Source organism: Trichomycterus rosablanca, chromosome 11 (genome assembly GCF_030014385.1).
Source record: "Trichomycterus rosablanca isolate fTriRos1 chromosome 11, fTriRos1.hap1, whole genome shotgun sequence".
Taxonomy (NCBI): Eukaryota; Metazoa; Chordata; class Actinopteri; order Siluriformes; family Trichomycteridae; genus Trichomycterus; species Trichomycterus rosablanca.
Genome location: NC_085998.1, coordinates 24,745,393 through 24,768,495, shown reverse-complemented (window position 1 = coordinate 24,768,495; position 23,103 = coordinate 24,745,393). Strand labels below are relative to the sequence as shown.

The 23,103-nt window shown below is 36.7% G+C and overlaps 1 protein-coding gene across 2 annotated transcripts in view; it reads left to right on the top strand.

Annotated features, from left to right (window-relative positions):
- The first annotated feature begins 160 nt into the window (after window positions 1–160).
- The window catches only part of nat10 (N-acetyltransferase 10), a 32,892-nt gene continuing 9,949 nt past the window's right edge, over window positions 161–23,103 (top strand). For both annotated transcript variants that reach the window (XM_063004089.1, XM_063004090.1), the window contains exons 1-16: window positions 161–246; window positions 521–643; window positions 721–812; window positions 892–1,063; window positions 1,146–1,268; window positions 3,177–3,238; window positions 4,388–4,502; window positions 4,586–4,693; window positions 7,633–7,766; window positions 11,381–11,474; window positions 14,064–14,162; window positions 14,283–14,419; window positions 16,608–16,732; window positions 20,097–20,247; window positions 22,399–22,495; window positions 22,573–22,689. In XM_063004089.1, the coding sequence (XP_062860159.1) occupies window positions 530–643; window positions 721–812; window positions 892–1,063; window positions 1,146–1,268; window positions 3,177–3,238; window positions 4,388–4,502; window positions 4,586–4,693; window positions 7,633–7,766; window positions 11,381–11,474; window positions 14,064–14,162; window positions 14,283–14,419; window positions 16,608–16,732; window positions 20,097–20,247; window positions 22,399–22,495; window positions 22,573–22,689 (1,740 nt within the window). In that variant the 5' untranslated portion in view covers window positions 161–246; window positions 521–529. The remainder of the gene's footprint in view (window positions 247–520; window positions 644–720; window positions 813–891; window positions 1,064–1,145; window positions 1,269–3,176; window positions 3,239–4,387; window positions 4,503–4,585; window positions 4,694–7,632; window positions 7,767–11,380; window positions 11,475–14,063; window positions 14,163–14,282; window positions 14,420–16,607; window positions 16,733–20,096; window positions 20,248–22,398; window positions 22,496–22,572; window positions 22,690–23,103) is intronic.

The window sequence follows — 23,103 nt, the reverse complement described above, 5'->3', positions numbered from 1 at the left end:
TAGTGCATTAACTCAACAATGCTATTCACCACAGAAGACGTTAAGTTAGGTCAGGTTAATTTATACACTTTTGCTTTCACCTAATCGCCGGGTTCTTTTTTTTGCAGGGTCCTTCCTGTGCATCAAGTCGCTGAAACGCTGACGTCACATGTCGCGTGTGTGTGGATGTAACGCTGTCGCTCCACGTGAGTGTGTTTTAGTGAGGTATTTTAGGATCAGTTTTTCATTTTTCTGCCAGCATTTGAGGTATGATGTGTTTTATTTATTTAGTAATATTGCCCTATGTGTGCATTTACAAACAGATCTTAATTAAAGTAATGGCACAGTGTTACGCTTAAACATTTACAGAAAACTAACTTACACTGGTTGATCACGTTTTACTGTGATAGGTTTTACTGATCGGTACTGAATGTAATAATAGTCGTACAACTGTTGTTTGTTACGGGTATGTACTTTGCTTTCCTTTGCGGGTTTAATGGTAACGCAGTGCTAACCATTTCCTAATGCATGCTATTTGCAGATAAGGGCCATGGCAATGTACCGAAAAAAAGTTGATAATCGGATTCGTGTTCAGATTGAAAATGGAGTAGCACAACGATACCGCTCAATGTTTGTCATTGTCGGTGATCACGGCAGAGACCAGGTACATAAATAAATACTCGTCAGCGTCGGCATTTTACTATTTACAGATGTATTATGATTTATTTGTCTGTGTAATAGGTTGTCATTCTTCATCACATGCTCTCTAAAGCTACAGTACGGGCACGACCGTCGGTTCTTTGGTGTTACAAGAAGGAACTTGGTTTCAGCAGGTACGAATCAGACTGAGTAGTCTGCTGGCTTTCCCCTTGTAGTCTCTTGTATTAACATTTCACACTTTTAATGTTGCAGTAACCGTAAGAAGCGAATGCGGCAGCTGCAGAAAAAGATCAAAACAGGCACATTGAACCTTAAACAAGATGATCCATTTGAGCTGTTTATTGCAGCAACAAACATCCGTTACTGTTACTACAACGAAACACACAAAATTCTGGGCAACACATTTGGCATGTGTGTGTTACAGGTTGGTTACATTTATTGTCTTCTAAGTAAAGCACCCATTTATTTTTGAATTTTTCACGTTTACACTTTGTTTTCATTCAAAGGATTTTGAGGCTTTAACACCAAACCTACTTGCTCGAACCATTGAGACAGTGGAAGGTGGAGGTCTTGTGGTGATTTTGCTGAGGACTATGAACTCACTGAAGCAGTTGTACACAATGACAATGGTAAATGGTTTGGTCTTTTTTGTTTGTTTTATGTGTTCCAAATATGTTTTGTATGTCCATTACCAGAAATTTAAATTTACATTTACAACTTAGCTATTGGTGTGAACATCATTGCACTCTTGGTGCCGGTCCCAAGCCCGGGTAGATGTGGAATTGAGTCAAGAGAGGTATTAGGTATTAAAAATGGTTTCAAATCAAATCTGCAGATCAAAAGTCATATTCACATATCAGAATGGTCAAAGCCCGGGTTAACAGTGTTCGCCTCTAGTACTGTTGGCCAGCCAGGTAATAGTGGAAACTGCTGTTGTTGGGCCAAGAAGGAGAGGGAGAAAGAGTGTCTTATAGCAGAGGGAGAGAGAAAGGGTTGGAAGGTGGAGGCGAGAGTTATAATAGAGGTGAGAGAGAATATGAGAAAATCAGAAAGAATAGAGGTGGTGTCAAAAAGGGAAGAAAATTACTGTAGTAAAAAAATATTTTAGAAAGAAGTAGGAGTGACAACAGGAGAAGGTGCACACAGATGGACTATATCCTATGCAGGAGATGAAACCTGAAAGAGGTTAGAGACTTTAAGGTAAGGACATGGGAGTGTAGCTAGACAGCATGAGCTGTTGGTCTGTAAAATTTATTTGGAGGTGAAGAGGGGGAAAAGAGTGAGTGCAGAACAAAGGATCAGATAGTGGAGGTTTAAGGAAGAAGACAGTGATGTGAAATTAAGAGAAGAGTGGGTGGTTAAGGGGTGTTATAAAACTGGGCAACGACCGCAAAAGTGGTGAGGGAATCAGCTAGGAAGGTACTTGGTGTGACATGAACAGAGAAAGAAAGAAAAAGAGTTAAAAGTATAGGATATGAATGATAAAAGGATGCAGATGGGAATGTGCTGACAAATAAGGAGACTATACTGAGTAGGTGGAGGAAGTAGGTTGAGGAGCTGATTAATGATGAAAACAAGAGAGCCTTAGATTAGCTAGGAGAAACTGAGGGCAACTATAAAGAGAATAAAGATTGGAAAAGCAGTTGGCCTTGAAAAAAAGTCCTTGGACAGACTAACGGACGAGATTAGGCAGGAGTCACCATAAAATATGGTGTTCCCAGATGATGTGATTTGTAGCAAGAGTAATGCATTGGAGAGAAGTGAAATGAAAGCAGGAGTACAACTGAGTAATTGTGCATATATGAGAGAAAGGGCAGCAGAAAAGTTAAGTTGGAAGGGGTTGCAGCTTGCAAGGTGATGAAAGTGGACAAGTTTAAATACTTAGAATGTGTACAAAGTAATGGAGAGTGTGGTAGAGGTGGTGATGAATAGAGTGCAGGCAGTAGTGGAGTAAGTGGGGTACAGTGACAGATAAACAAGATTAAGAGTTTATTAGAGGCATGGCTCAGGTAGGATGTTTTGCATGGAAAGGGTGGTGAGAGGTTGAGATGGTTTGGGCATGTGCAGAGAAGGGTTGCGAGCTATATCAAGAGAAGGGTGCTGAAGTTGGAGCAGGCAGGCAGGAGGAGGAGAGGAAGGCCAAAGAGGAGATTTATGGATGCAGTGAGGGAGGGCATGTAGGTGGTAGGGGTGACTGAGGATGCTTAATGCAGGGTAAATATCTAGGCTGCTTTAGCCATCCCCAGATCTTTCCAGCAGGGGATGAATCCAATGGTGGAGGTGCAGAACAACACTAGTGTTCTGATTATCATATGGTGAATTAAACTTGTGCATGCATGCCAGAGTATTGAATTTACACAGACACAACACAGCAGTTTGACACAGCACTGGCTTTTCATTGCCTTAATGTAATATCTGGCAAAATAAATGAACATGACCATTTTCAACTAGGAACATTTTTAAAAATATTGCTTTTTTCCTTTTTAGGTATTAGTTCAGTATTATAAATCTGATATTGATTGTCCTTAATCTTTTAGGATGTCCATTCTCGCTATCGGACAGAGGCCCATCAGGACGTTGTAGGAAGATTCAATGAGAGGTTAGTAAATCTAACAACTGTCAATGAGCATAAATATATATATATATATATATATATATATATATATATATATATATATATATATATACGTATATATACACATACATACATACATACATACACACACATACATACACACACACACACACAAACAATTTTTATATTATTTTACATTATAACAGTAATCTAGTTGGGTTTACATGCAATTGGTCATCTAATTATGGCAAACCTCTAAGTGTAACATTTGGTTAATCTATAATCTAGATTCTGTGGAATGATCTGTATTAAATCTGTTTTATATCACTATATTAATCTAGAAGTGAATTATCTTAGAAGTGTTGTTATGAAAATGTTTATCATCACAACATAGATATAGTCCATTCCACAAATACTGACACATCTGGAAAATATAAACATAACAGGCTTCAAGAAACAAGTTTTTACTGTCTTTACAGCTACCCTATATATTTTTTTGTCCATTGAACCATTTTTGTGTTGATTTTAAGGTTTTATTTAGATCACTGTCCTGTTGAATGATTCAACTACAGCTCATTTTAGGCTTTGGCAGAGGCTGTGAGGTTTTAGTTCTACATCTGCTGTCCATGATTCCATGTATCCAAACAAGTGAAGAAGAAGAATGCTTTTGTTTGTCAAATATACATATACAGACTTTGAAACAGTTTCAAAATTTTAAAGCTTGTAGTATATAAGTATAGCATTCACATTGTTTACTTTTGATACCCACTTTCTAGTACCCTACTAAGAATATTAGAATAGACTGTGTTTTCACACGTGCGGTTTTAGGAAACTACTAACTAATAAGAATACTTGTATACCTGAGCTTGTCAATCCAATTACTGGGCAAAAATCAAAACATCTTATTTGGATTACAGAGAATTGTATGACCTAAATTAGATTATGTCTGCATAAGTATTTGAATCATCTCTTTACTGCCAGAATGGTAGCAATGTAAGGTATAATTCCTATTCCAAAAAACAGTTTAATAACAGTTTGATAACAAACTTTACTATATTACCATAAATGTAATTTGTCATCAAATAGACTAAATATTAAAGTAATAAAGAAAATTTTTAATTATCCTAAACAGTGTCTTTAAAACAACTTACTGTCACTGTTTTAACATTACAGATTTATCCTCTCTCTGTCCTCCTGTAAGAGCTGTTTAGTCATTGATGATCAGCTTAATGTTTTGCCAATCTCCAAGCACATAGCAAACATCAAACCTGTCCAACCTAAAACACAGGTAAGATTAGTCCACAACTTAGACATTCCCTGTCTGTTTACCAGGGTGGCCATACCTCATGATTTGTGTGCCTCTGCCAACAGGAGGATGGTCTTTTGGCAGAAGAGCGGGAGCTTGAAGTTCTGAAGGAATCACTGCAGGACATGCAGCCAGTGTGTGTTTTAGTGGACTCTTGCAAAACCATTGACCAGGTGTGTCTAAACAACCGTATGAAATGTGCTTATTTTTACACCACAGCTTTTAATATTATTATCATTATTATGGATTCTCCACCATGTTTCACTGTAGATTGGGTGCACTTTTCTTTATAGGCTTCATTGCATTGTCTATAAACTTAACACTGGTTTGCAGGGCCAAAGATCTGTACAGTAGTTTGGTTTCATGTGTTTGTAGTAGGGGTGGGTTATATGGCTTTAAAATAATGCTAAATAATAATAATCCTGTTAGCCCCTTCTGTATTTTTCGTTCATAACAGTTACAACCTGATCACAACACCTTTTACATTAAATAATTTTGAGTCGCCGAAGGTCCAGATATTTAACATGCTAGATTTTTTTTTTTGAGTCTGTGAGCAATCGGCGAACGCTCAGCTAGCCGCTCCGATCAAATCATTGAACAGTTTATACATAGCAATCAACAGGTGAATTCCTATCCTCGAGCGAACGCTAAGTTGCTTCCGAGCTGCCACATCTAGCAGCGACCTGTTGGCGAGCGAAAATCAGGCAAGAATCGTGTAGTGTGAACTACGCAAGAACTCAACAAAACTCAAATAGTAACATTGCCTCAAAGATGGAAAGTAAAAAAAGCCGACACGATTTCAAAACCTCTTGTGGAAAAACTATACACTGAACGTACAGAAACCAGACACAGTTGAATGGTTTACAACTACAGTAAGGAAAATTGAAGAGAAAAACAATAACAAAAACCCACAGCAAACAAAATAAAAAAACTGAACACATAGTGTAATGTCAAATGCAAACATGCAATAAAAACACACAAACTAGCAGAAAAGAAATTCAACCAGCACCCCATGACAGAGAATTTAAACGAACTACGCAACACCAGGGCCAAAGCCTAAAGAATAATAAGCTCAGAGAAAAGACAGCTGGAGAGAGTTCATGAATAATAGGTATGCAAACACACCAAGTACTAAAAGATAAAACCTCATACATAGTTTAAGAAATAAAAGGACTCAGTCTTGACTCAGGGGACCCAACGCATCTCAAGAAACAAGACAGAACAATGACTAGTGAAAAAGAAATTGCTGAGCTGCTGACAGAAACCTCAGAGAAAACATCAGCAAACCACAACGATAACCCAGAGTTTTAAACCTTCAGAAAACAAGAAAAACTTCACACTATTTGGAACCATACAACCTGGATTTTACCTCAAAGGCACTCCACCTTTCCCACCAAAAAATCACATAATACGACATCGGGTCCAGAAGACATAAACAAAACTACACTGAATCACTAAAAATTCAGAATTTTTGCTTTTTCCCAATATTCATAAACAATTTTCTCACTAACAGATACGTCAATGTCAGAAGTTAAAAAAATCTTTCTACTGAACATAACCAGGAAACGTCCTAAGTCGCAATATTTAACTTAAAAATAAGCTGCATAACAAAGGACATACCACCTAGCATATTGTATGTAGCATAACAGCCTACGTATAGATGAGCTATGTATGGGATACAGAAATGAATAAATAAATAAAATAGAACTAAACTTTTTGATAAACATCAATAAAATCCTTAAATGGGCAAATCTCAGTGGCTTCAATATTTAGGATTGGTCTTTGACCATAAACTGTCCTTCATCTCGTACATAAAAGCACTAAAAATCGAATGTCTCAAAAAGCTCAATATAATAAAAATCCTTGCCAGTAAAATGGGGGTGCCCATTTTTCACCTGTACCAGCCACTAATAAAAACAAAGTTGGATCATATTTCATGGCGCAGCCTGGAGATCATACCTAAATAGCTGGAACACATTTTACCATCAGGGCACTATGTTCTGGGTGCATATACCGTACATCCCCTGTCCAAAGCCTATACATATACATCGAAGCACAAGAACCCTTACTGTATCACAGAAGATTAAAACTAACATTACAATACACAGACCTACATCATACCAATGTGGGAATTTAGGAGACCACAACCTATCTGTGACCTCGCCCATAACTAAGGCCCTACGTAATTTATTGCGTCAAAAAAACAACAGTTCGAAAAACAGACCAAGTCACAGCTGCAATACCTGCAGACCAACACAAGGACAAAAAAAACAAAAAACTAGAAAAGCCTACCGTTTAACCCTTACACTGCTTGTGCTTGATGATAGCATTTCTGGTCTGCTCAGACAGCTCTCTTGTCTTTGCCATTACAAACATGGACTAAAGCTAGCCTTTTTGAAGCATCAAAGCCGTCATTTATAGTTTATTTTTATTTTTTTATTTTGATTTACTTTATTGTCCCACTAGGGGAAATTTTACTTGGGCCACCCTGGGCTACATATCGTATATACAAACATACAACAACATACTATACAATGCAAACATCAAACAACACACATTAAAATACATTAAAATACCTCCACTACTCTGCTCACCTGTTGGAATTAAGAATAGTAATAGAAATTGGTACAAAAGCTATAAACCTATTAAATCTACACAATGGCATTCTGAATCATCTTCCCGAGGGGAGAAGTTGGTATTCTGAGAACATAACATGGTCGGGGTTAGAAGTAATATTCCTTGCCAGCCTCAGCACAGACTGCACCCAGTGAGGAGTACTGATTGCCCCTAATAATTTTTCAGGCATTTTTGACAACACTAGCTAACTTATTCATTAGTTGGGTTGAAAGGCCACCAAACCAGACAGAAATACCTTAACTTGCAATTAAAGTTAATTAATTAAGGTTAATAAAGTCTGACAATATGGGGTCTAATTTCTCTTTAATCTCATTTTAGTCAGATTTTGCATGGTGTACTTAATATTGGGTGCTAATAATGCTGATAACTTTAACTGTTACTGCCTTTTAAGCCATAGCTTTTTTTGAAAGAAAAATCACTAGTGTTTCTCATTGGGAAGTGGATGAATGTCGCTTCTTTTTTGCTTTGGGTTTAGGCTAAAACTGTATTGAAGTTCATAGAAGCTATATCAGAAAAAACTCTACAGAGCACTGTGGCTGTTACTGCTGCCAGAGGCCGGGGCAAATCTGCAGCACTGGGATTGTCTATAGCGGGAGCTGTTGCCTTTGGGTGTGTATAATTTTATTTCGCATTCTCATTATGTACAACATTGCCTAATGACTTCAAAAACAAGTTGCCAAGAAGTAGTAGTTTTATTACGCACAAAATTAAGAGGTTTCTATAAGTTGGGGGTCCCAAAGCCAGGTCCCGAATCCTGGTAAATTAGAAGGGTAGGACATCTGGCAAAAAACTGTGCCAAATCAAATATGCAGATCAACAGTCATACTTGCACACCGGCCAAGATTAACGATGACTGCCTTTATTATTGTTAGTCAGCAGGGTGCTGGTGAAAACTATGCTACTGTTGGGCATAGTTTTCTTATTTCTTTAGAGGGAGAATGATTTTTCTACAGCAGAGCGAGAGAGACGAAAGGGTAGGAAGGTGGAGGTGATGTTGGAATGTTAAATGTGGGCACTGTGACTGGTAAAGGGAGAGAGCTAGGGATGAGAAGGTTTGAGAAGGTTTGTACAAAAGACCAAAAGGGAGTATGGCTAGGAGCATTGTAGTTGGGTTTAAACTGTTTAAACTGTCCTACAATGGTGTAAATGGGAGGAGAAATGTGGTAGGTGTAATCATAAAAGAATATAGTACAACAAGAATATAGTGGAGGTGAAAAGAGTGTCTGATAGTGATGTGAAGCATATCCATCAATTTCCAGCTTAACACAAGTGGCTTGGGGGATGGGGGAGAGAATAATTGTTCGAGTGAGTTAGATGAAATGTGGAGCGGGTTTTCAAAGAAGAGAGTTGTGATTGAATATGACTTCAATAGAGATGTTGGTAAAGGAAATATGGCAAAAGGTGATACAGTGCATCAAGGACAAGAATAAGGAAAGACGGATGGTGGTAATTTTGCAGAAATTAAATGAAATAGCTGTAGTGAACATTTTAAGAAAGAAAAACACAGGGTTGACAAGGGCAGGAGAAGGTGCACACAGGTGGACTATATCCTATGCAGAAGACACTACCTGAAAGATATTGATAATGTAAGGTGGTGGCAGGAGAGAGTGTAGTCAGACAGCATCGGATAGTGATCTGTAGGATGTATTTGGAGGTTTAGAGGAGGTTTGGCATCGAGGATACCAAGCGGTTTAGTGTTTCATGTTTTATTTTGTCCCATTCTTCCTGCAAACATGTCTTAAGCTGTGCAACAGTACGGGGGTCGTCGTTGTCACATTTTTTGTTTCAAAATTCTTCACACATTCTCTATTGGGGACAGGTCAGGACTGCAGACAGGCCAGTCCAGTACCCGTACCCTCGTCTTCCACAGCCATGCCTTTGTAATGTGTGCAGCATGTGGTTTTGCATTGTCTTGTTGAAAAATGCATATGGCAAAGGCAAAGGCAGCATATGTTGCTCTAAGATCTCAATGTACTATTCTGCATTAATGCTGCCATCACAGAAGTGTAAATTACTTTTGCCAAGGACACTGACAGCCCCATACCATGACAGACCCTGGCTTTTGGACTTGTTACTGATAACAGTCTGAATGGTCTTTTTTGTCTTTGGTCCGGAACACGCAGCATCTATTTTTTCCAGAAAAAGAGCTGGAACGCTGATTCATCTGACCACAATACACGTTTCCACTGTGTGAAGGTCCATCCTAGATGCCTCTGAGCCCAGAGAAGTCGACACCGCTTCTGGTCATGGTTAACATAAGGCTTCTTTTTTGCACAGTATATTTTTAAGTGGCATTTGTGCATGTAACTCTGTATTATAGTGCTTGACAAAGGTTTCCCACAGTAATCCCTTGCCCATGTGGTTATTTCAGCTATTGTTTAGTGGCGGTTCTTGATGCAGTGTCATCTGAGGGATGGAAGATCACAGGCATTCACCTGGATGCACTGAAATTCCTCCCGATTCCTTTAATCGTTTAATGATATTATGCACTGTACACTGTAAATATGCAAATCCCTTCCAATCTTTTTTTGAGGTACATTGTTTGTTTGTTTGTAAACATTTCAATATTTTTCACACACATTTGTTGACAAACTGGAGATCCTTTGGCCATCTTTGCTCATCAAAGCCTTTCCTGGATGCTGCTTTGTACCAAACCATGATTAGAATAACCTGTTGACATCACCTGTTTGGAATCACATTATTATTTAGTTTTTTCACCTCATTACTAGCCCTAAATTGCCCCCGTCCCAACTTTATTTGGAATGTGTTGCAGACCTGGAATGCAGGAATGGAGGTATATTAACAAATAAAATGAAGTTGAGCAGACAAAACATAAAATATCTTGGGTTCAAAATGTCTGCAATCAAATAAAAGTAAATGTAAGGAACATTTTTATTTGAATTTTCCCATACTGTCCCAACTTTTTCTGATTTGGGGTTGTATATATGAACTGTGATCTTGTCTGGGGATGAAGTTCTATATCGTGCGCAAGTGCACAAACATACATCTCACTCTTTGCTGAGACAAGCAAGCAAGCGCAGCTGCAGTGGGGAGCGAGATGCATTTCTTTCTTTATTTATTTTTTAATAAAGAATAAGAAAGCCTTTTTCAGTTGGGGCTTGATAATAGCAAACACTGTTCATGAGAAGAATGGTCCCGATGTCATATCCACTCTCTCGTATGAGTACGATGGTTAGAAGAGTGTCAGCTGTGTCTGGGATCTGATAACGTGCCAATGGTTTAGCATCCAGTGCGGCGAGTCCATGGACAGCAGCAGTACATCACAGCTTTTTCTTTTTTTTTATGTAACGTAACTGATAATTTGTACAAACATTATTTTGTTCAAAAATGTTACATAGGTAGTGATATGTACAAACAGGACATGATTTGAAGATGTGACAGTTAATGATTCCTTAAAAAAATGTTACAGAAGTGATTTGTAAGAAAAAAAAAACACTTTGTAAAAAAAGAAAAAGAAAAAAACTACAGTATATATATTTATATGGTCTCTTAACATATATAAATATTTATTATTATTGTTATTAATAATGATAATAATTAATAATAATATTATTAAAGGTGAACTGTGCAGCTTTGTTATTCAGGTTTGTGTCAAACAAGTAGCCCTTGGTATTACTTAGTACCCTTAAAGTAGCTCTGATCTGACCCATGATCTAGATTGTTTAACAAAATCTTGGAATGTGAGAGGATGCCTGAGGGGTAGAAAAGAAGTGTAATGCTTCCAGTTTTTAATAATAAGGGTGCAGAGCTACAACATCTACATGATCAGGCACAGCATGGGAAAGAGTAGTGGAAGATTAAAGTGCACAGCTAATTCAATGTTTGCATTGAGAATGTTAATGAAGAAGTATAGGGAAGGCCAGCTGTAGTTGTGTTGTGTGTTTGTAGATCTAGAGAAAGCTCACGATGGGTTGCAGAAGGAGCTGTGATATTGTTTGATTAGCAGAGAAGTTTGTGTGGGTGGTGCCAGATATATGGGTTTAAAGTGGAAAGTGAACTGCATCAAGGGTCAGCTCTTGAGTTGTTTCTTATTTGCAATGGTCATAGACAGGCTCCATGTAGTATAATGCTTGTGGATGACACTGTGGCAACTATTTAAAGCAAAAACACAAAATGGCAAGTGCTACTTCAACAAGCTCTTAAATAATTGTATTGATAATTATAAATGTGTATGTTAAATATTAGCTTTTTTATCTCTTCAGTTATTCCAACATCTTTGTCACGTCCCCCAGCCCAGACAATTTACACACATTATTTGAGTTTGTGTGTAAAGGCTTTGATTCTCTTCAGTATCAGGTAAACACACACACACACACACGCATATGTCTTTATTTCTTTATTTAACTGACGAGTAAAAGCAAAAGATTTCCAATGTTTTCAGGGATCAATGACATTTGTATTTTGTAAAGACAAAAAATAGAATTTGATGCCTGCCTTGCCAGTGCTTGCTTAGGGTTGTCTTGATGTTTTTTCGTGGTAAATATGAGAATCCTTTGTGTTCTTTTTGGTCAGCAGCCATTTGCTCCATGCAACTCTCCCATGTTTTTTCCTCCATTGTCTCTCTGATTGATTGTAGAATCTTGGAGGCAAGTGCAGTTCTTTTTTTTTTAATTGGATTCTCATCTCTGCTTTCTTGGTCAATTTCTGGTAGTTTGTCCACTCTGGGAAGTTTCAAGTTTTTTTTTATTTGTGGATCATAGCTCTCACTCTAGTTTCACTCTAGTACAAGAGCCTTAGCTTGACTTTACAATTTTTCCAGACTGGTAGATGTCAAGGATTTTTCCCCATGTGAATTGAAATTTCCTTAAAACGTTGCATCTCATTTTTGAGACCTACCCTGCTTTAAGTCAGACAGGATATTAAAGTAATTTTAAAGTTCAGCAAGTTTGGCAGTAATCATGCCTGTGTGTGGCTGGTGAAATTAGCTGCACTTGGTTAACTGGTTAATTTAGTAGCTAAGGGGCCAGTTACTTTATCTCACAGGTAGGGATGAGCATATATTTGTTTAATATTAAAAGTACTTTGATTTTTAAACTTAACTGTGATAAATATGCAACAATAGAAGAAATTACAGTCCTTGCCACAATTATTGGCATCCCCTGGTAAAGATGAATGAAAATGGTTATACAAAATTCATCTTTTAATGAATTAGTTTAATCTCACACTGAAAAAATAAAGGAAAAGCCAACCTTTAATTCCCTTCTTTTTTTTTTTTTTGAAGAAAATTTATTATAAGTACAAACCTCATTTCTGGAAAATGTATTTGTTAATTATCTTGACTTTTTATTTAACCGACACAAATACAAAGAAATTACTTTTTGCTTGACCAAATTGACTGTTTTGTATATGTAATTACTTTTAAATGTGATGCCTTAAACAAAGTTGACAAGGCAAAATAAGTAAAGTAAAAAGTTTATAGAATATTCAAGTTGCACTGTTTTGAAAAATTCCACAACAAGCTGCTGAATTGGAAACCGGTGAGGGTATCATTATTGGGTATTCATCAACAGCTTAGTCGTTGTACTACACTTTGTAAGTGTTTTAAACTTAAAAGATATTTTGGAACAAAGGATACCAAGTTTTTTTAGAAGTTATTTGGTTCCATTCTCCCAGCAAACATGTCTTTGCATAAGTACAAGGTTGTCTGTTGCATTCTTTGTTTCAAATTCACACATTTTCTATTTGGGACAGGTCAGGATTACACAAGTCAGTCCAGTACCCATACCCTCTTCCTCCGCAGCCATTCCTTTGTAATGTGTGCAGCATGTGGTTTTGCATTGTCTTGTTGAAAAATGCATTAATGTCCTTGGATAAGAAGTGGTCTCAAAGGCAGCAAATGTTGCTCTAAAAGCTCAATGTACTTTTCTGCATTAATGCTGCCATTCCAGAAATGTAAATAACCTTTATCAAGGGCACTGACACAGCCCCATACCATGACAGACCTTGATTTTTGAACTTGTTGCTGATAACAGTCTGGATTGTCCTTTTCGTCTTCGGTCTGGAGCACACAGCATCTTTTTTTTTTTTTTTACAGTGCCATCTGAGAGATCGGAAATCATGTGTTCAGCGTAGGCTTGCACCATTCCTTCAAATTAATGAATCAATTAATAAAATTATGTTTTGTAGAGGGAGAGAGATGTAAATCCCTTCCACTCTTTCTTTGAGAAACATTGTTTTTAAATAGTTCAATCATTTTCTTATTGATTTGTTGACAAACTGGAGATCCTCTGCCCATCTTGGCTTTTCAAAGACTTTCGTAGATTTTGTACCAAATTATGATTACAATCACCTGTTGACATTACCTGTTAAAAATCACATAATTATTAACTTTTTTTATCTAAGTACTATCCCCAGATTGCCTCTTTCCTGAAAAATCATGAATTATCGTGGTCAGAAATCTAGAGAGAACTCTAGGAGTCGAATTGTAAAAAAAAAAAAAAAAAACATCAGTAGACTTTTATTTCATTGCAGTATTCAAGATATTAAATTTTTTTTTCTGGTCAACTTAATTTTATTTCCTATTATACAGAGATGTCCAACAAAAAAGTTGGGACAGAAGCAATTTAGGGCTAGTAATAGGGTAAAAAATTTTATATTAACCAGATGATGTCAGCAGGTGATTGTAATCATGATTTGGTGCAAAGGCAATATCCATAAAAGGCTGAGTCTTTGAGGAGCAAAGATGGGCAGAGGATCTCCAGTTTGTCAACAAATGTGTGAGAAAATAATAAAAAAAGTTTTTCTTGAAGAAAGACTTAAACGGATTTGCATACTTACTCTACACAATGTTACACAATGTTGACACATTTAGTTTAATCATGTTACTTTTTGTCTTGGTGATATGTTTAATATTAAATTCTTATAGTAAAGTCTTATATCTGGCAGGAACATATGGATTATGAAATAGTCCAGTCCTTAAACCCAGAGTTTAATAAAGCTGTGGTCAGAGTAAACATCTTCAAGGAACACAGGCAAACTATTCAGGTAGGCTGGCTTTCTTTTAGCTAATTTATGTTAATTTGTTTGGTTGTAAGTGGTGTGTACAAAATAATAAATAGTGATTGTAGTATTTATGTTTTTGTGGTTTGTGATGATCCGATTTAGTACATCCACCCCAGTGATGCTGTTAAACTGGGTCAGGCGGAGTTGCTGGTCATTGATGAGGCTGCTGCTATTCCTCTGCCTCTAGTGAAAAAACTTCTTGGACCTTACCTTGTTTTCATGGCTTCTACAATCAGTGGGTCAGTGTCATTTAATTTTTTCTGGCTTGTCTGTGTGTGCCTCTAAAGTAAAGGTTATAAGGCCTATCCTTAATGTGTTTTTAGCAGCTTGTACAATTTTTTTATTTTTATTAGATGATATAAGCATTTTGGCCCAGGATACAAGTGTGTTTAAAATGTTTGAATCACTTTTATTGGATAACCTTATTGAACAGTATGATCCTTAAATAAACATTTTGCTTAAGTTGTTTACATTACTATTTAAATGTGCCTTTTACCAAAGTTATTGAATCGGATTGAACCTCTGACCCACATTCATGAAATAAGTGTTCACAACGTTTATCAAAAAATACAGACCATTTCACAATGGCAGTAATAATTTAATAATCTATAAATGTCAAACGGCGCAAATAATTATTTTAATAATCCTTTTGAAGTACTCAGAATTGTGCAAGCACGAGTTGCACATCATTTCTATTACTATTTTATTATATGCAACTAGGGCTGGGCGATATATCGAGATTTTATAATATATCGATATATTTTCATACGCGATATAAGATAAGACAATATCGCATATATCGATATAGATGTTGCGTTCCAGTTAGATCCGACAGTTCGTCTTTCTCTTCTCCCAGTTTGTCTCTGCACATGTTCACCTGCCCCGCCCCTCTCCCTCACTGAACACAACTCACCCCTCCCCACCGCTTCACCAGTAATTCCTGCAGGCAGCGATAGCATGGAGACGGATAAAGACATGACAGAAGCTATCGAAGAGGAGCTGCTTACTAAAAAGAAAAATAATGGCTCTTTTTGGAATTATTTGGAGATGGTTCGAATTCAAAGTGTCAGATGAGCAGCAGAATAATGTATTCTGTAGAGAACGCCGAAAACAAGTCCAGACAAAAGGTTCCAGCTCCGTGTACCTTCATTCGTTTTTCACTTCAAATCCCAAAGTTGAAAAACAAGAAAACGAGTCGTTATTCGTTTCAAAAACCAATACAAGCGCATGCACGCGCTGACATGCACGTATTTACTTCACATTAAGTGTTGAGAAAGTAATAATAACGTAACGGTGCGTCTCCTGTTGTTCTGACTCTTGTGTTTGTATATGTGATGTGCATATACTTGCTCTATCTGTAAATACAAACATTATGGGGATTTCTGTACTGGATGTTGTACGTGGTCGTGTTAGTTTATACTGGATGATCGCCCGACGTCCGACATGTCATTTATTTATTTATCTTCTATTATAGTATTTCTTGTTGTCGGCCAATAAACAACCAAACATTATTAAATTGCATGAACTAACTCTGCAGTAAACACGGAGCAAACAGCAATTAAACAACAAATAAAGCTGTTAAATAATAATAAAGTGCATGAAGCAGAACGCTGATTAAAATGCATTAAATGTTGTAATAGTTACACAGTAACATGAACGATTAGTTCTGCCTGTATTACAGAACTGAGTTCTATACGTAAAAAAAAAAAATTTATGTAAATGTTATGGCGACATATACATAAAATAATGTATAAAGTCCAAATATGTGGGGGTGGGGTGGGGGGTTAACGAGGGGTTTACTTTAACGGGGTTTTACTTTTAATGTCACACAAGCTCAGCCGGAAACCGTGTCATTCTGACATCTTCCCTACACACTCGCTCCCTGCGCCCTATAGTGCACTTAACATTCTTAAAGGGCCAGACAATATATTTGTAATTCACATTACACAACAGGAGATGCCTTAGAAAACATCTTTTTTTTTTTAAGGAAAAATAGTTCTTGTGTGAAGCTTCCCCAACATGAATATTAATAAAAGTGCCTGTAAAAAAATTGGAACATGTATCTTTGTCTCAGAAGTGTCTTTTTGTTATGACCTTATGGGATAAAAAAATATCGAGATATATATCGTATATCGCCGTTCAGCAAAAAATATCGAGATATTATTTTTGATCCATATCGCCCAGCCCTATATGCAACATTAAAAAGTTTCAGAAATTACCAAAAACAACTTAATAAAACTAAATTATAAGTTGGTTGTGTCTATTCCACGGGTTTTAATTACTGTTTTACATCATTTCATATTACATTTGTATTATTATTTTAATGTGATGGTAAATTAAAAACACTGTCTTTCTTTGCTTACTAAAAATTATTTTACTTTCTCTTTCTCATCACACTGAAGGTCTTTTTCTTGATGTTTTTTTTAGGTATGAGGGCACAGGGCGCTCTCTGTCTCTTAAACTAATTCAGAAGCTGAGACAGGAAAGTGCAGAAAGCCAGCAGAGTCTCTCAGCTGAAAATCAAACAAAAGGCACAAACAGCCTAGCTGCAGGTACCTGGATTTAACCTTTTACTGTTCTACATTACCATCTCAATATGAACTCCATTTTCTTGACCTGTTAGGTTGTTTAAATAAATAAAAAAAACTACAAATTTACACAAAGGTTAATTAAAGAAGCAGCATTAGAAAATAAATCCACACAGTCATATATGTTTACTGTCCTCTCTGTGATCTCTGTGAAAAAAGTGGCCAGTGGCTGCTTGTCTGAATGGGTCTGTGATGGTGTGTGGCTCTTATCAGTCATGGTGGGGGTGCTGCAACCAGCGGAGGAAGTTAGGGAGGGAGTTTAAAAGTTGGTTGTTGATTGAAATTGAAATGAGTTGGCGGTCAATAAGGACTTTTTTTTCACCTCCTGTCAGTCTGTAGTTTTGTTGTCCCCAGTGTCTGCTTTTTAATCTTATTCTTATTATCCATAATCTTTGAGAAAAAGAAGGATTCAATAAGCTTCAGATTGTTTTCACTGTTTTCATCCTTAAAAAAGATAGTTATTTTTATTTTAGTTACTTTTAAGGTATCAATAGCACTGTTTTCACCACCCAGCTGGTAATATTACAAGAGTAATAGTAATGATTAAAGCAGTGTTTTATAGTTTTCCGGGTAAAATAAGATTTGGTTTTGTTGGTTATTTAGAATTTTTAGAATTCAACATTTTTATCACTTCAGTTGCAAATAAATGTCATTTATCATTTATATAATATAAAAACTGAGTAGGGCTTTCAATCTGTAGAACAGGCAGCCTAGATAGGCAAAGGCAAATAGATTGTAGGGTGGAACTCCATATTTGTCACGAGTTTCCAAGAGTAGCTTCATAGTTGACTTTAAAAGGCCTGGCAACTTTTGCCCTTAATTTTAACATGTAAATGATTGCACTGCTTATTTTTTCAAACTAGGACAGGCATATGGCTTTGTCTTTATGCAGCTTTTTTTTTTTAAGTGAACGGTGATTAGATGTCTTGCAATTTTATATGGGTGAAAGACGAATAGGGTGTTCCTAGTACCAAAAAAATAAAATGGTTAAATTGTATAATTTTTTCATTTAATATTGTGCACAAATGTGTCACCTATGTAAATATGTATTTTTTTTCTCAGCATTTTGCTTATTTGATAGTTTTAGTGTTGTTGACACACAACAAGGGCACAAAAATGTCATTCAGTGCAACGACTAATTTATGAAAAAATACACACACAAGGAACAATCTTAGCCATTTCAAATTTATAAGTTTAGTATATCTCTTACAAAAGATTTAAAACCTCAGAAGAAACTGTACTTACTCTGTTTTAAATTGTCTGTGCATTGTTTGTACTCTAATGCGTCTTGGGATTTTGTTTATTTGTATACAAAACGTTTTTGCTACACATTCTATTCTATTTGAAACCCAATCAAACTCCGTTTTCTATGAAGCAGGCCTGGATTCTCTTGCATTCACATGAAAAAATATATATAATAATTACTTATAACAGTTATTTTAAGCAAATGTTTTTGTTGCACTGTATGATGATTTTATGCTGCACTGAATGACATACTCCAAATTATCCTGTTACATCAGAATATTCATGACTTAATCATTAATGTAACCGAAAGTGTAAAACATGACATTAAAATCCTAATAAACAAACTACATCATGAAAAAAGTAAGGCAATCAAAAACGTAAGCTTTATTCTGAAATAAAACAAGAAACTTGCATAAAAGTGATGTAACATAAGATCATTTGAAGTCCTCAGTCATAGCATGAAAAAATGGTTGCTGTTAAAGCATTTCAATATATTCATAAAGCATTTTAATATTAAAACATAGCTAATGAAGCCATCATAACAACTTGTAAGGCACCAGAACAGTGTGGAAGTGTGGAATTTGTGTCATAACACGTGAAAAAGTTGCTGCAGTAAATCTAAATTCATTCAGCAGTGAAAACCATTTGAAGTCACATTTTATCCTTTGTTGTTAACCTTGAGGTTCTTGCTGTACATGGCTTTACATGGCTTTAGTTATGCGATTATGATTTTGACATCAGACTTAAGGTAGTAAATTTCATCAGGTGGATTTGGCCACACAAAGGAATTTCTGTTTCAATTTTGCTTTAAAAATAATTTTAAAACATTAAAAAGTCAGTATAACAATGTCATTGTCAATTTAGTGCAACAGCGAAATTCTGTTGCGCTGAATGACTGTTGTTGTACTGAATGACAGAAATTTTACTTTAGCACATTTTACAGTTATCCCAGTGGTTAGCCAAAGCTAACATTGACCTTAGCTCAAAGACATTTCTACACATATTCACATTTAAATGTTAATAACCTTGTTTGTTTACAAGAGTAACCGTAATATTACGTTTTCTGTGTTGTACTGTAATGTACTATGTCAGTAAAAAGACATTTTTATCAAATAATGTTAAAATGCATTGACCTTTGTGTGTGCTGAAGGGTCCCCAGGTATCTTCTTTTGTTGTTATAATTGGTCACATGACTGCAGTAACTTGATCAAATATTAAAATAAGGCTTTTTATTAACGTTGTACTGAATGACAACTGAAGATTGGGAAAATGGGGACTGAAAGTGTCCTGAATATTATTAATATTAAAAAACACATCTGATTGAATATTATTTAATATGTCACACATGACATTTGTACAATTATGCCAAAGCAGTAAATTTTAAGTTTTTTCTTAATGTTTTATTACTTAAAGAGGTAGGGGGACCGTTGCACTGAATGACATTTTGGGGGTTTCAAGGGTTATTTTTTCAAAAATCATACATTTTCTGTAAAAATTACTTTAAGTTTCAGTAAACATGTACAATTGGAGTAGATTGAAGGTATATCCACTTATATTAATATAATTGTATATTATTTATCAAATGGGGACACTAAAAAGTTATGTCTCGTCTTTGACCCATATATACTTTTTTACGAAAAAGACGTTTCACGTGTTCCTTTAATAGCTGCTTCAATGTAGCTTCAAAGTCTTATTCCCTGCTGGTTTGTAGCCATCTGCAAGGGGAAAAAGGACCAAGATAAAGGGGTATTTATCAGGGGGGCTCACATTGACATCAGTCCAGGACAAAGAAGGCTATCTGAACCAAAGAACAATGATAACCCTTGCCCACCCAGGTGGAACCCATTTGTTATATAACATTCCACAAAAAAAGACAGAGCGGAGACAGTTTTAAACTTATTAAAAATTAATAGTCATAAGAAACAACGTACATAAGAATCTGCTACCACTTCTTCACATGTCTTGAAAGTCCATGTCTCAGTGGGCCAAAACTCTTCTGACTGCATATTGGGCAAATGGTCATAATGTTTTGGCTCATATGTGTGTGTAAACACATTTAAAATTTGTAAACATTACATTTCAGCTCGCTCCTTCTATGAGGTTTCTCTTCAGGAGTCCATTCGATATGCTTCGGGAGATCCTGTGGAGGAATGGCTGAATGCACTGCTGTGTCTGAATTGCCTGAGTGTACCACACATTAACACAGGCTGTCCACTGCCTGAAACTTGTGACCTGTATCCTTTTAAAGCTTTATGCTCATAATATTTGATGATTTGTTTACTACATTATAGAGTTTTGATGTTTTGTGTTGCCTGTTAACAAACCATCTCTGCAGTTTTGGACAGTATGTTCTTAATCTACAAAAACAACCCCTTATCAATGACTTACTGTCTTAAAGCAAACAGAAAAGAAAAATGTTGGCAAACCTTTATGAGAACCAGCACATATTTTTGTTTAGGAGAGAACTATGCAGTTTTGAGATTATTACTTGAATGAAAATGTCTATTAAAATGTCCATGCAAACATTCCTGTCAGTAATGTCATTGTTTTGGCACTGATCTGGCCTTCATGGATGTATTTTTTTTGTTCAGCTTCTCACAGGAACTGCTCCCTTTACAGCTTCATGTCAGCATATACAGTACAGGCCAAAAGTTTGGACACACCTTCTCATTCAATGCGTTTTCTGTATTTTCATGACTATTTACATTGTAGATTCTCACTGAAGGCATCAAAACTATGAATGAACACATGTGGAGTTATGTACTTAACAAAAAAAGGTGAAATAACTGAAAACATGTTTTATATTCTAGTTTCTTCAAAATAGCCACCCTTTGCTCTGATTACTGCTTTGCACACTCTTGGCATTCTCTCAATGAGCTTCAAGAGGTAGTCACCTGAAATGGTTTTCAGGTGTGCCTTATCAGGGTTAATTAGTGGAATTTCTTGCTTTATCAATGGGGTTGGGACCATCAGTTGTGTTGTGCAGAAGACAGGTTACTACACAGCCGACAGCCCTATTGGACAACTGTTAAAATTCATATTATGGCAAGAACCAATCAGCTAACTAAAGAAAAACGAGTGGCCATCATTACTTTAAGAAATGAAGGTCAGTCAGTCCGGAAAATTGCAAAAACTTTAAATGTGTCCCCAAGTGGAGTCACAAAAACCATCAAGCGCTACAGCGAAACTGGCACACACGAAGACTGACCCAGGAAAGGAAGACCAAGAGTCACCTCTGCTTCTCAGGACAAGTTCATCCGAGTCACCAGCCTCAGAAATCGCAAGTTAACAGCAGCTCAGATCACAGACCAGTTGAATGCCACACAGAGTTCTAGCAGCAGACCCATCTCTAGAACAACTGTTAAGAGGAGACTGCGCAAATCAGGCCTTCATGGTCAAATAGCTGCTAGGAAACCACTGCTAAGGAGAGGCAACAAGCAGAAGAGATTTGTTTGGGCCAAAAAACACAAGGAATGGACATTAGACCAGTGGAAATCTGTGCTTTGGTCTGATGAGTCCAAATTTGAGATCTTTGGTTCCAACCGCCGTGTCTTTGTGAGACGCAGAAAAGGTGAACGGGTGGATTCCACATGCCTGGTTCCCACTGTGAAGCATGGAGGAGGAGCTGTGATGGTGTGGGGGTGTTTTGCTGGTGACACTGTTGGGGATTTATTCAAAATTGAAGGCACACTGAACCAGCATGGCTACCACAGCATCCTGCAGCGACATGCCATCCCATCTGGTTTGCGTTTAGTTGGACCATCATTTATTTTTCAACAGGACAATGACCCCAAACACACCTCCAGGCTGTGTAAGGGCTATTTGAGCAAGAAGGAGAGTGATGGAGTGCTGCGGCAGATGACTTGGCCTCCACAGTCACCGGACCTGAACCCAATCGAGATGGTTTGGGGTGAGCTGGACCGCAGAGTGAAGGCAAAGGGGCCAACAAGTGCTAAACACCTCTGGGAACTCCTTCAAGACTGTTGGAAAACCATTTCAGGTGACTACCTCTTGAAGCTCATTGAGAGAATGCCAAGAGTGTGCAAAGCAGTAATCAGAGCAAAGGGTGGCTATTTTGAAGAAACTAGAATATAAAACATGTTTTCAGTTATTTCACCTTTTTTTGTTAAGTACATAACTCCACATGTGTTCATTCATAGTTTTGATGCCTTCAGTGAGAATCTACAATGTAAATAGTCATGAAAATACAGAAAACGCATTGAATGAGAAGGTGTGTCCAAACTTTTGGCCTGTACTGTATGTGCAGTTGTGGCAAGTTTAACTGCGACTTAATATCTCATTAATTCATGGACCATTTTTGTCTGATTTTTTTTTCTTATAATTGAACACTTTTTATTGTAGCTTTCCTGAGCTACTTACTACAGATACTATGTGAACAGAGACACACTGTTCTGTTATCACAAAGCCTCCGAGGCTTTTCTTCAGCGCCTAATGTCCCTATATGTAGCATCACACTATAAGGTAAGCGTACTGGATTCTTTTGAACAGTCCTAAAAATTTATAATGAAATCTGTTGCCTGATTTTTTTTTTTTTCCAGAACTCCCCCAATGATCTCCAGATGCTGTCAGATGCCCCAGCTCATCATCTTTTCTGCCTATTGGCCCCTGTTCAAAACACACACAACTCTTTGCCAGAGGTTTTGGCAGTTCTGCAGGTATAGAAACAGATTTATCATTTAGAAAAAAATGAGCATAGTTGTTTTATAAAGGAAGCTATTTCTCTGTTGCGTTGTTTTAAAGTAGGGCTTAGTCATTTATGTTGGAGCCCTATAGATTTGTTTGGCCATAGTAAATTGACCCATTAATGGTCCATCTAGCAATACTTTTAGGCTTAACACGTCAACCAAGAAGTGAATATGGCCCAGCATATATATGATTTAAATACAAGTTTTTTTACCCTGATAGTTTGTTGATCAGACTATTAAAGTGTCTTTAACTAGGCAGTTTCTAAAATCCTCTTCACAAACCTACATATACTAGAGCAAACATAAACACACAGTTTGTGCTTAAATCTCTTAAAAGAGAACTTGAGCATATAGCAGCTCTGTTATGGCAAGCAGTTTTCCGTT